At 42.0% G+C, this 13,322-nt stretch overlaps 1 protein-coding gene across 2 annotated transcripts; it reads right to left on the bottom strand.

The window, feature by feature from the left end:
• Positions 1–8,762: 8,762 nt before the first annotated feature.
• Positions 8,763–12,984, bottom strand: LOC129782450 (zinc finger protein 676-like). 2 transcript variants are annotated; one of them, XM_055789631.1, is made up of 5 exons: positions 12,912–12,984; positions 10,440–10,633; positions 9,507–10,380; positions 9,230–9,452; positions 8,763–9,172 (listed from the first exon to the last, which is right to left on the bottom strand). In XM_055789631.1, exons 2-5 carry the CDS (start codon positions 10,581–10,583, stop codon positions 8,935–8,937), a joined length of 1,479 nt encoding a protein of 492 aa, XP_055645606.1. In that variant the 5' UTR covers positions 10,584–10,633; positions 12,912–12,984; the 3' UTR covers positions 8,763–8,934. The 2 variants fall into 2 exon arrangements, with proteins under 2 accessions (XP_055645606.1, XP_055645604.1); XM_055789629.1 differs by lacking the exon at positions 12,912–12,984 and having other exon boundaries at positions 8,764–9,172; positions 10,440–11,005.
• Positions 12,985–13,322: the final 338 nt, after the last annotated feature.

Raw genomic sequence — 13,322 nt, 5'->3', positions numbered from 1 at the left:
GCAATGGAACAATAACAATAACAACAAAAACAGCAGCAAAAACAGTCATAACAGGGGGGCGCACCGAGAGAATTTTATTACACTCTGTGATGTGGTGTGTAATGCACTACCGTAGGAGAAACGAGTTCCGGCTACTGATTCATTTTTTTACAATATGGACTCCCTTTTCAGTAAACTTTTTTAAAACAGTGATGTTCAGGTACAAGCAAGTAAGGGGTCAAATTAGGCTTATCAGTCGACGCTCCGGGTTGCATTTTTTGTTTAATTAACAGTAGTTTGTTTAAAATACGGGCTTAAATGTATTTTCTACAAATTTACTTGATATTACATTACTAGAGAATATTCATGTTATAATATATACAACGATCATATTTCATATCTATATTTCTATAATACTATCTTCATAACACTTCGGTCGGGTGTGTTATTGTTTAATATTTTTGAACAACAGAAAAATTAGATTTGTTTGAATTTTGTTTGAATTAATACAAATTCCATGACAAATACATTTCAAAGCTTTGATAACTTGTTTGAAATGGTTCCACGCTCGTGATCCACTTGGGCTCCGAAACACTTGGTCATTTCCAACGGTGTTCAATAATACTACTTTTCCATATACAAAAAACAACATTATTTCACAACATTAGTATTACTACAAGTTTGAAAATGATAGAAAATAAAATTTCCTTATCTTCCTAATGGAAGCAACAGAATCATTAGGCTAGGCGCAAATTGAGAAGCGTATAGCGCTCGTAAGCGAACGCGAGACTACCAACACGACTCATACGTGCCACAAACGTAGCGTGTTGGAGCGCATATTGAGTCGCAGTTTGGTGTAAATAACATGCCACTCGCATACAATGACTGATTAACACAGAGTTGCGCGATATATTTGTCATCGAAGTAGCAATCGGCTATTCTGGTTACACTGGATAGCAACGCAGGTTGTCAAGCAAACAAACAAACAGTGTAACGGAAGAGACACGTTTACTTTTTATTCACTCCATGTAAGCACTTCGTGCAGTTAACACCTTCGTTCTAATAAAGCGTTAATAGAAGTTTATTCGGTCTTTCTTTCGTGTTCCAGAACATTCTCAATAGGTTATGGTCCCATCACAGAAAGAGTTGACGAATGGAATTCCGCAGTTCCGTGGAAATGGAAGCGAATTTCAGAATTGGAGTTACCGAGTGAAGCTGTTTCTTGAAGCCGCTGGCGTATCAGAAGTGCTCACCGGGGTGGCCCCGGAAGTAGCAGCTGAGCGTGCGAAATTTGACGAATTGGACCGGAAAGGAAAATCGATGCTGGTGAGCTGTATTTCGGATGAGTGCTTGGAAGTAGTACGCGAAAAGAAAACTACGAAGGAGATGTGGGAAAGTCTCGAGGCAACGTACGCGAAAAAGTCCGTGGCGAGTCAAACGCTGATAAGGAAACAACTGGCAAGGCTCCGGATGAAAGAAGGAAGTGACATGCGAAGTCATTTGGTTGAATTCGATGGACTAGTGAGGAAGCTCAAAACGGCCGGTGCAACTCTGGCGGAAGGCGATCTGGTTTCACAACTCTTCTTGACCCTTCCGGATTCGTTTGATCCATTGGTGACAGCGTTGGAGAACGTGAGTGAGCAGGATTTAACTCTTGATTTAGTGAAGCAAAGGCTACTGGCAGAGGAATCTAAACGGTCGGACCGTCAAGATGAACACAGTGAGGTTAATTCAGCTGCGTTTTCTGGAAGCAAATTTTTCGGAAAGTGCCACAAATGCGGCATGCGTGGGCACATGAAAAAAGACTGCAAACAACGTAGTCATGGCAACGGTAACAAAAACGATGGTCGTAGCAACAGTCATAGCAACGGACATGGCAAAGGCGAGGCAAACTGTGTTAAGAAGAGCGCAGTAAGCTTCATGGCAGATGCGGCAAATTCGACTCATGGTAGAACCAACAAAGTGGCATTCAAGTTGGATTCCGGCTGCAGCGATCACTTGGTGAGTGACAAATGGTTATTTTCATCTTTCCAAACGCTGGTGTGTCCCATCGAAATTAGAGTGGCGAAAGAAGGTCAAGCAATGATTGCTAAGACAATTGGAAAAATCGACGCGACGAGTAACAAAGGAGTCCTGTTTAACATGAAGGATGTCCTGTTCGTGCCGGATCTGAGGGAAAATTTAATGTCGGTGAAGAAACTGGCAGGAGCTGGCATTGATGTAGCATTTTCCGGAAACAAGGCCCTCTTGAAGAAAGGTGATGAACTTTTGGCGACTGGTAAGTTAGTCGGCAGTTTGTATGAAATAGTGCTGATGCTTGAAACCAAGTGCGCAAAAGTTTGTGATACGAAGCCGAGCAAATTATGGCACCGTCGACTCGGTCATATTAGCCAGCACGGAATGGACACAATGATAAGAGAAGGGATGCTGGGTGACGTCAAGAAAGATGAATCGGTTGGTTTCTGTGTAAAAGGCAAGCAATGTCGTGAGCCGTTTAGTGGATATCGTAGCCGTGCGAGTCGGCCCCTGGAACGTATTCATTCCGATGTGTGTGGTCCCATAGACCCTCCAGCTTGGGACGGGTCTAGGTACATCGTTTCATTCATCGACGACTACAGCCATTTTGCGATGATCTACCTTCTGAGGAAGAAATCCGACGTATTCGAAAAATTCCGTGAATATGAAGCCAGTGTGTCGGCAGCATTCGGTCTGTCGATTTCGAGAATGACTGTTGATCAGGGACGTGAATACTGCTCTAATGCTCAAATGGAATTTTACAAGAAAAAAGGAATACAGCTTGACGTTACTGTTGCTTACACGCCACAGCAGAACGGAGTCGCTGAGAGATTCAATAGGACATTGGTTGAAAGAATTCGGACTGTGCTAATCGACTCAAGTGCACCGAAAGATCTATGGTCCGAGGCAGCGTTAGCGTGTGTGTATTTATTGAACCGAAGTCCCACGGCTGCTCTGCCTGTTGGAATTTCTCCGGCTGAGAGATGGTTCGGTTCCAAGCCAAGTTTGGAGAAGTTACGAGTGTTCGGGTGTCGATGTTTCGCATGGATTCCAAATCAACAAAGGAAGAAGTTGGATCCGAAGAGCCGTGAGATGATCATGATCGGATATGCACCGAATGGATATAGGCTCTGGAACATGCAAGCGCGTAAAATAAGCATTGCTCGTGACGTGAAATTCGACGAAGGAACGTTTCCGTATGCCCAGGTAAAGCCTGTTGATGATGACTCATTGGTGATGAATTTCCCGTACGACCAAGAGGGGGAAGTAGCTGATGATAAAGCTGTCGCTGTCGGTTCTGATGATGAGGCTGATGTTTCCATTCCTGACGGTGATGCAACCAGTTCTGGCGGTGAGAAAGCTGCTGGTAACACGATTGAAGATGGGGAAAACTGCGACGATTCCGGAGATGAGCCAGCAGACGCGCTCCCTTCGCAAACAGAAAGACACGACACTCTTAGTGAGTCGATGTCGAGGCGTAGCGAACGGGAGCGCAGGCTTCCAAGTAAGTTGTTTGATTTTTTCGTGAATTATAGAACAATTTCTGGCGACTCAATTTCCCCAGATGTACCCATGTGCTACGATGACATCAAACAACGCGATGATCAGCAGGAATGGCTGAGTGCTGTCCAGGATGAGCTGAAATCGATGGCTGCGAACAACGTGTGGCGTTTCGTAAAGTGTCCGGAAGGTGTGAAACCTCTTAAGGCTAAGTGGGTGTTCCGTGTCAAGGACAACAAAGACGGAATTCCTGTGCGATATAAGGCGAGGCTTGTGGCCAAAGGTTTTCTACAAAAAGCAGGACTGGATTACGAGGAGACGTTTGCTCCTGTGGCGAAGCTAGTCACTATACGAACGGTACTAGCAGCAGGTGTGCATCAGGGCTTCTTATTTCACCATATGGACGTTAAGACAGCCTTTTTATACGGAGATTTGAAAGAAGACATTTATATGACAGTCCCAGACGGAGTTAAGGCACCTCCGAACACCATATGCCAGCTGTTCAAGTCGCTTTATGGCTTGAAACAGTCACCAAGATGTTGGAATGAAAAGTTCAATGAAAAGCTGTTACAATTAGACTTCGTACGTTCTCGACATGATTATTGCCTCTATACCCAGATTAAAGATGGTGACGAAATCTACGTTGTCTTGTATGTGGATGACCTGTTGATATGTGGAAGGAAATCGGAGACTATCGTGAAGCTGAAAAATCAATTGGCGAAAATGTTTGCAATGACCGATTGCGGAGAAGTAAGAAACTTTTTGGGTATGCGATTGGACTACAATCTAAAGAAAGGAAAGATGAAACTGTCGCAGGAAACTAACGTTGACAAGTTGTTGGTGCGTTTCAAGATGGAGGAGAGCAATCCAGTGAAAACTCCCATGGAAAAAGGAATTCAGCTTACTCGAACCGGAGAACCCACAACCCAACCCTACAGAGAACTGCTCGGGTCGTTGATGTACGTGATGCTGTGTACTAGGCCGGACATATGTTATTCCGTGGGTTTCTTAGGACGGTTCCAGCAGAAGGCAACCGCACAGCATTGGCAAAGCTTGAAGAGAGTAGTTCGCTACATCAAAGGGACGAAAGCCAAAGGTTTATTATTCAATCGACAGAGCTCTGCTGAACCGTTGGTAGGCTACGTCGATGCGGATTGGGCCTCAGACGCCGATGATCGTAAATCAGTAAGTGGCTTTGCCTTTTTCGTGTTTGGCAATCTCGTAAGCTGGTCAAGCAAAAAGCAAGCAACGGTGGCAACGTCGTCAAGCGAGGCTGAATACATCGCACTCAGCTCGTCAGTATCGGAAGCAGTTTGGCTCTCTGGGATTCTCGACGATCTGAAATTGAAGAGCTCCAGTGTTCCAGTCACAATCTACGAGGACAACCAAGGTTGTATCGGGATGGCCAAGAACTGTGAATCGAAACGCTCTAAGCATATTGATGTGAAGCATCATTTCATACGGGATCACATTTCCAATGGCAGCGTGAAGATTGAACATGTGCGAACCGAAAATCAACTGGCTGATTTCTTCACCAAGCCGATGGAACACTATCGTCTAGAACAACTTGGACGCCGTCTCGGAATAGCGGATTGAGAGGGGGTGTCATCGAAGTAGCAATCGGCTATTCTGGTTACACTGGATAGCAACGCAGGTTGTCAAGCAAACAAACAAACAGTGTAACGGAAGAGACACGTTTACTTTTTATTCACTCCATGTAAGCACTTCGTGCAGTTAACACCTTCGTTCTAATAAAGCGTTAATAGAAGTTTATTCGGTCTTTCTTTCGTGTTCCAGAACATTCTCAATAATATTTATTTACTAACACAATCACCCGACCAGTACAGTCATACAGTGTCAAACCCACGGCGCTATATGATTGTTCTCCAACACAACTACCACAACCGGCATAACCAGCACGAGAAACTGTGGTTCAGCCACAGCGTCGCGCGAGTCGTGTCTCACGAGCGCTCCACCATCTCGCGTCATCTGGCCAATTTTCCCCGTTCTATCTGTTTTCATTAGCCACAAAAACAGGCGCTATATCGCGCCAAGTTACGTCGCGTCGTACAACGTAGTTTTAGCCAATTCATACGATTTTACGATTTGTATTTGATCAAGTCAGATTGGTAAACGACTGAATAAAGCGCTATCTTCGGCACTTCTCGTACCTGCAGGCATAAGACTCCATTCGAGGTCCTCTTGCTTCTTGTCCTGTAACTCCTGTAACCTCCCACAGTACCGTCTGGGATACAAGTAGTGTTTCCACATTTTCATCTGTACCAGAGGGGTTAAAAATCTTTCTCATCTGTACTTTCGGAGACGAATGAATCATAAGATTTAAAGTCTCCGTAAACAAAGGAAAAAAAGAATAATCTGCACTTTTTCTTCCAAAAATCTGAACCATATAAAGTATCTCTCGTCGTAGAGAAAAATCTATTTTATTAGCTTATACATAGTTTTTCTGAATCTAGATTGCATACTATCATGTATTAATATTTTCGAGCTGCTGCCACAATGTTTGGTCAAATCTTTTGATCTCAAAATATCAAAATAACGTTTTTCATATCGTTGCTGAGCCGATTTCGAAACTTATTTTTGTTCAGATCATATTCAGAAAAAAAGGTCGGCAGTTGTCGAGAAATGAGGCAAACGTTACAAACAAGGCATCGAAGTGTCGAAAATGCAAGCGAACCGTCAATTCTTTTTGTACATCCAATTACGTCCACCAATTCTGCACATGCTCGTCTTCTGATTTCCTAATGGAGTAATTTTACCTTTAGGGTGCGGAATTCATTCTCCAGACCTCCAGATCCATCGTAGAACCCTGAAAACGCCTCGAACGCAACTTTAACGCAACAACCAGAAACGCCAATTTGAAAAAGTTTCTGGTATTTAACATTGTCGCAGCCTTTCTCATTTGCTAGATCAACTCCATGAAAAAACTGCTACAAATATCCTTAAAAATGATCTGCTTTCGTCATTTATTGATCTGATAGTTACTTCTGTTGCCATTCCAACATCAAAATTCTGGCCGATTTTCAAATGATCTTCATCTTCAATTTAATAGCATTGGATATTGAAACAACGTAAGATTCCTCGCAGCTATCAGTGAGAAAGGTAAGATATAAATGTTTCTGCTTTTCATTTGGAATCGTGAATTCAGGGTTTTCATCCTGGAACAAACGATTCAATATGGTGATCTGGGGCAAAACATACTCCAAAAAAACCAACATAGGTTCTGTCATTAAATTATGAGGACAGTCAATATTCTGCAAGCAGTCTTATTTTTGTCACATTCATAATAAATGGTGAAAAACAAAATTAACTCTGAAAATCGTGTAATGAATCTCTTCACTACCCCCGCTAACCAGAGCCAGCGGGTGGCCGAAGGGTGTAGGATTTTAAGCGGCTTGAGTTCCAAAATTTCCTATATTACCTCGAATTCGTCAGTCCTTTTTGGGCTATTGGATAATATAGGTATATATGTCCCTCAAAAAACGCTCAAGATAGTTAGGGATTTTCTCACATGCATAACTAGCACACAAAGCCAGCGAATTACATTTACGCTTTATGGAATTCGAAGCCCCCATCATCACGGTCGCACAGACGACGACACGAATCGTTTCAGACTATCGTTGTAAAGAATTCCGTCCATATGAGTAGTGATCCCCGATTTTTGAAATTAATCGTTCATCCACAAATCGAATACTTTTCAGGAGTTTGTTATTCGATATGATTAATCGCCCCAAATAATCGATTAATCGATTGATCGTCATACAAAGAGGAATAATTGATTAGACTAATGTTTCTCATTTGCTAGAAAGTCATCTAGAAGCAAAAAAGTGTTCATTCCGCCTGAAAATCAATTATTATCTTTTACTCTTCCCTAGACGAAGCTCAATGCCGTCAACCCAAATTCGCGAGCCTCAAAGATAATGATTGATTTTCAGGATAAAACTGCAGTGGTCGTATTTTTTTTTTGTGTTTGGATCGATTAATCGACGTATATTTGGTTGCGACGATTATTGGTTGCGCAGTATTCGTTCGATTAATAATCGATTTCTGTAGGATGTATTCGATTAATCGATTAATCGAACGATTATCGGGGATAACTACATATGAGACTGATCAATCATTGCATTGTAATTGCTTTCATGATCAGCAGCACCAAGTGAGAATGCGGCGTGAGGCCATGTTCTCACTGCGGCGGGGCGTCAACGTGGCGTGAGCGGGGCCTGTTCACTTCTCGCCTCGATATTTTAATTCACTCACTTTGCACCGTGCCAGCGGCGTGTCTTCGGGGTGTTCTATGAAAAATTGTCAACGTGTGTTTCTGAATGAAAGAATGAAAATTGGTTCATTTTTCAATATTCCAACATCTTTGGACGTATCCGACTAAAAACTCGGAGGGTGAAAACCCTAATAAACTAAAAAAACAAAAAAAAAATTATGTCACTACCACAAACGAACGTTTGCACGCCAGCCACACGTCAAAACCACGCTCACAACACGTCAACTTGGTGTGAACACATCGGTAAAAACATACACGATTAATCGTAAGCGTCACACGCCCCGCCCAAGCCACGCTGACGCACCGCTGCAGTGAGTGACAAGGCCTAAAAGTCATGTACTTTGTGTTACCTTGTTCAAATCTAAGACTTCAAATGTAAGAAATTTCACACGCGAAATCTGTACCAAATCTGTACCTGTACCGTACAGAATCTGTACCTTTCGAGATAAATCTGTAAGATCGGATTATCAACCCCGATAGGGTCTCGGTCGTATGCTGACAGACAAAAGGTGCCGCGTTTCTCCAAAGAGGCTGTAGTCTAGAAGTGGAAAGGTAAAGTAATCTGCCCCATCCATAAAGATTACAAGGTAATCTGTCGGGATAGTTTGAGAATTACAGGGGACTTCGATAAGGCGAAGGCTCTCCTGCCTCCTCTTCAACGAGGCGCTGGAACGCTATGCTATGCGGAGAGCGGGCTTCAGCGGGCGAGGTACAATTTTCAATCAGTCCAATCAGTTTATCTGCTTCGCCGATGACATGGACATAATCGGAAGAACATATGCGATAGTAGCGAATTTCTACAGCCGACTGAAACACGAAGCACGGATGAATAGGCTTGGGATCAATGCGTATAAAACTAAACACATGCTAGTAGCTAGTCGCATCAGAATGTCAATCCCTTGGAAAAAGGTTTAAGGAACGTATTCATCAATATTGCATTTACCAGAATTTTTCCACTACGAAACAGCAACGTTTATTTTCAATAGGTGTGCGCGGGATCAAATGCAATGACTTTCTGTTCAATAGAACAAAGATTTTTTTTAAAAATGTTATCAATTAAATCGCAACGCTTCCATTCTGCAGAATTTTTAATTCTTAGTCCGATAAATTTCTTGGGGACCCATCACTATTCCACAATATGCTCATTATTTATTTGCTACTTGTGTATTGCTCTGGTGACTTTTTTCCGTATGATTCTTCAACAAACATTTGTATTGAAACCGTTTCTCGCAGTGCGGGCAGCTGAAAGGCTTCTCGTTCGTGTGGATACGCTTGTGGACGCGCAACGTGTACGCAACTGCGAAGCGTTTATTGCATATGTCACAAACATGCTTTCGATCCTCCGGTTTATCGTGATACTTCATATGCTTCCACATACTGCGTCTATGGGTGAAAATGAAGTAGTATACAGAGGGCTCCACACAAACATAAGATAAATACCTATTTCTTAGTAGTTTTCCACAGATTTCACATGGAAGACTCGGTTCTTCGTGGTAGGAAACATGTGTCTTGAATATTTCCTGTGTTTTACACTTCTTCCCGCAGGTAGGACAACTCTTATAGAAATAATCCGAGTGCCAGATTTTTTTGTGTCGATTCAATAAATCGGTACCGCTGAAAGCACTGCTGCATCCGACCTGATCGCAAGCATGAGGTTTCTTATCTGGAAAAGAAACTATTTCAGAAACTGGTTAAATGTATGTATCAACATACGAACTCTCATGGTCGTTCAAGTGCGCCTTCATTTTCCAACTATCAATTTGTTTTCCACATATACTACAGATGACTTTCCTCCGTTTGGATATTCCAGCTTTGTTTGCGGAAGATTGCAGCGTCAAAGTTCCATTCCCTAACTGCCTATTTAGCAACCGTATTTGGATGAGCAAATGACGCTGGATGCCTTTTATTGCATTAAGCTTAATTAAAGCCTTCGCATTTAATGATTTTGAGCTAAACCTTCGAACCAAGCTCTGCCAAAGAATTATCATGTCCAATATCTGCTGACAGAACTCACAAACCCTCAAATCTGGGGTACCCTTACTCAAACTTTTGAAGTAACTTTCCAATCCTCGAAACCCGTCTTCAGACTGAACGTATGGGGCATCCAAAGAACATATTTGACAAAGGCCGTCCTTTTTCTTCGTCTGTTGTCCTTCGAGAAACTTGGTTATCTCCTTAATTATTTCGGGGTCTGGTTCTTCTGGTTCGCATTCTTCAGTAATATCCAAACCCGGCTCCGCTCGTCCGTCTACATCCTCATTCTGGAGCGTTAAACGATGATCTTTCTCGCTGCTAACTGAATTGAATATTTCCCGCTCAATTTCTAACGACCCAGCTAGGTAAGCTTCCGAGTCTGGCACAATACTTGCATACAAATAATCCACCTGCTGCTTGTGCTTCACAATCAGTTCCGTGCAGTCCACGAGCATACGTCGGCTGCTCTCCTCGGTCCACTCGCCCACCTCCAGTATCACAAAGTCCTCCATCAGCAGGCGGTTCGTTTTGAAGCACGCGTTCCTGAACTCCGTGGTGATGAATAGCAGCGTAGCACAATTCCTGCAGATTTTCGTCAGATTGTCCTGCTTGTTCACCTGTAAATAATGACGGTTGCTAAATTTGTGCCTCGGAAAGCGTCGCAACAATCCCAAACCCTTATCGAGGTACACTCGAAGATCTGATGGGCAATGCTGTACTCTTTCTCGGAGAAGATACTCTCCAGGAAGGTATCGTCACAAACGCGCAAACATAGTCGACACTGGTGCGGATCGTTGATTGCATTGCGATAGGGTTCCATTGTCTGCTGTTGGGGGAAAAAGCTTTTCTCCGGAGGTTTGTTTTGTTTGTCTGGAAGGTTTGAAGGATAGGCACAGCTCAGGGCGCATGCTTGGTACAGATGGGAAACGAGGTAGTTATCATTCGATTTTTCGTTTGTTTTTGAAAGACGTATTTACGAAGGAAAAATATTTGATACTATAACTCGTTGTTGTTGATTTGAATTATGAAGACTTTGAGCTGTATAACAGTGATTCGCCTCTCTCCCCCCATTACACTCCCTGAACCACTCTTTGTTGCTCAATACTTGTAGGTAATCATTTCAGGTAGACTGATGAGAGTGGTACCTAATACCAGGGTATCCGATGTCACCCTACAGATTGGATAAAGTATCAAATGTACTGAACCTGATTAACCACTTATAGGAAATCTAGAGTGTCTCTTTCTTTCCGTGTGTCTTCCGTGTGGCAACCGCTTCCGAAGGTTCGCAGTTCGCATGAATTCCACTAGAATAACGCAACAGGAAGGAGACTCTTCTTTTCCTGCTAGGAAGTTGTGAATCAGCCACGTATGTCCGATACGATGACATGAGAGAATTCGCTGTACATTCGTGTTGGCTCTGTCCTTCCATTTGCCGGTTAAGTTAATGCTTTGATTCTACGAAACTGAAGCCCACTTCCCGATTCCATTCAGCCTCCCAATTGAGGAGAATGGAATTGTTGCTTCTAATGAGGTCCTCACCAGGTATACCCATGCTGGTAAAGGAGTCACTACCAGCAATACCATCGAGCGTCCAAATGGCTTAAGAGTCGTCGGTGACGGACCCATCGGTATAGACCAGCGGTACTCAACCTTTTTTCCGAAGGGGCCACAAACAAATGTTAGTCATGGTGTCGCGGGCCGAAAAAAAATTAATAAAGAAGGGTGATGTGCAAAACACGACCGCATGGTTAACATTGAACTACGAAATTATTGTCGGCGAGAACAAACATTAAAGAAATTTAATAATAAAACTCTTTGATACAAATATTTGATATTAATGACAAGGGCCGACAAAAGAATGCTTTCACTGAGTGATTAGCGCGAAAGCAACAGAAAATTCTAACCAAATGTATTGTATGATGGCGTCGGAGGCGAAAGCTATATCATCGAAACAAATTTTCAACTTCAGTTTCCACCGGAGAACACAGCTCTCAACGCTGAATTATGTCTTGTGTCATTTTTAACCCGGAGACCATAATTGATATCACGAAAATTGAATGATCGATTGAAAAATAATCACAAATCTACCATCTTTCAAATCTCTGGAAATCTTTCCCCGCCGCAGGAGCGGTTGAAGATTAGGGTCTCCGCACACTGCAGACTGTTGACGTAGGATTACGTCTTTCGGGAACTTTTTGGGGTACAAATTTAAAATCGAAAATCGAGCACATCATGAAAATTGTCCAATTTCAAACGCTTACTGCTCAGTCATTTCATGATGGATTGATGAAATTTTTGCGTCAATTGATTTCGGTTCTCCATAACAATTTTTTATCTCCAAGAAAATAGTATATGTCATGAAACTAACTAAGATGTAATGAACATCATCAAACATCTGGATGCTCATCAACTGAACTTAAGTGCGCAAATTGTATCAAAATTAATAAAGAACAAAAATTAAAATTGGACATAAATCATCCAGCTTTTAGTACACAGTGTCCAGTGTATCACAGACTGTTAGAAAAGAGAAAAGGCAACACATTTCCTAATAAATAGCAATCCAAAAAAAGAAAATGTGACAGGAAGCTAGAATTAATACACACTGGAGGAGTTGCTATTTACGTAAAAGAGTCGATTAAATTGAACATCATTCGGTTCAACGAATCTGTTGAAAATAGTTGGTTCTGGGCAATTGCAGTTGAAAGGGGAAATGCAGATGGGAAATTTTGGAATTGTATATCACTCCCCCAGTTCTAGTCACCAGCGATTTTTAGAAATTTTGGAAAACTGGTGGGAGAATTTCATCGATTGTAGCAAATTAAATGTTATTGCTGGTGATTTCAACATGGACTGGCTCAAAATGCAGAATTCGAAGCAATTGAAGCAACTTTCGGATTTTTACAACTTGAAACAGACTGTTCCCGAAACCACTAGGATTACAAAAACTAGTAAAACTTTGATGGATCACGTTTTCTCTAATTGTAACCCAGTTCATTGTTTGATAGAGGTCAAACTTAAAATAGCGGATCACAAGACTATTCTTGTTTATATTTTAAATGAACATAGTAATCTTGAAGAAAATAAAGTTAAAATTAAGTACTGGAACAAATATTCTAAAGAAGCGCTGTCTGTTCTTGTTGAAAGAAACCTGGATTTTACTGCAGTCACTGGCAATTTGAATTTGAAAGCAGCTGTTCTCACTAATGTTTTGAAAGAGTGTACCAATAGCTTAGTTTTTGAAAAACAAATCGACTTGAATAATTCGAACAGCTGATACTGTTCGTCGCTTTTGCGTCTCAGACGTAAATGAGATAGAAAGTACGTAAAGTTTCGTAGAAGTAATTTAGAAAACGATTGGAAAAGGTACACCTCCGCGCGGAACATGTATTCACAAGCCTTAAAAAGGACTAGATGTGAGTACATTCAGAGGAAAATCGACCAACATCAAAACAACAGCAAGGAGTTATGGGAAATATTGAAAAGTTTACTGAACACTAAAAATAGTATGTGGCGGTCCATAACTTTCGAAAGTTTAGAAGAACATTCCGAACAAATAATA

Source organism: Toxorhynchites rutilus, chromosome 1 (genome assembly GCF_029784135.1).
Source record: "Toxorhynchites rutilus septentrionalis strain SRP chromosome 1, ASM2978413v1, whole genome shotgun sequence".
NCBI lineage: Eukaryota > Metazoa > Arthropoda > Insecta > Diptera > Culicidae > Toxorhynchites > Toxorhynchites rutilus.
Note: the sequence above shows the minus strand (reverse complement) of the source record. Positions and strands in the feature narration are given on the sequence as shown.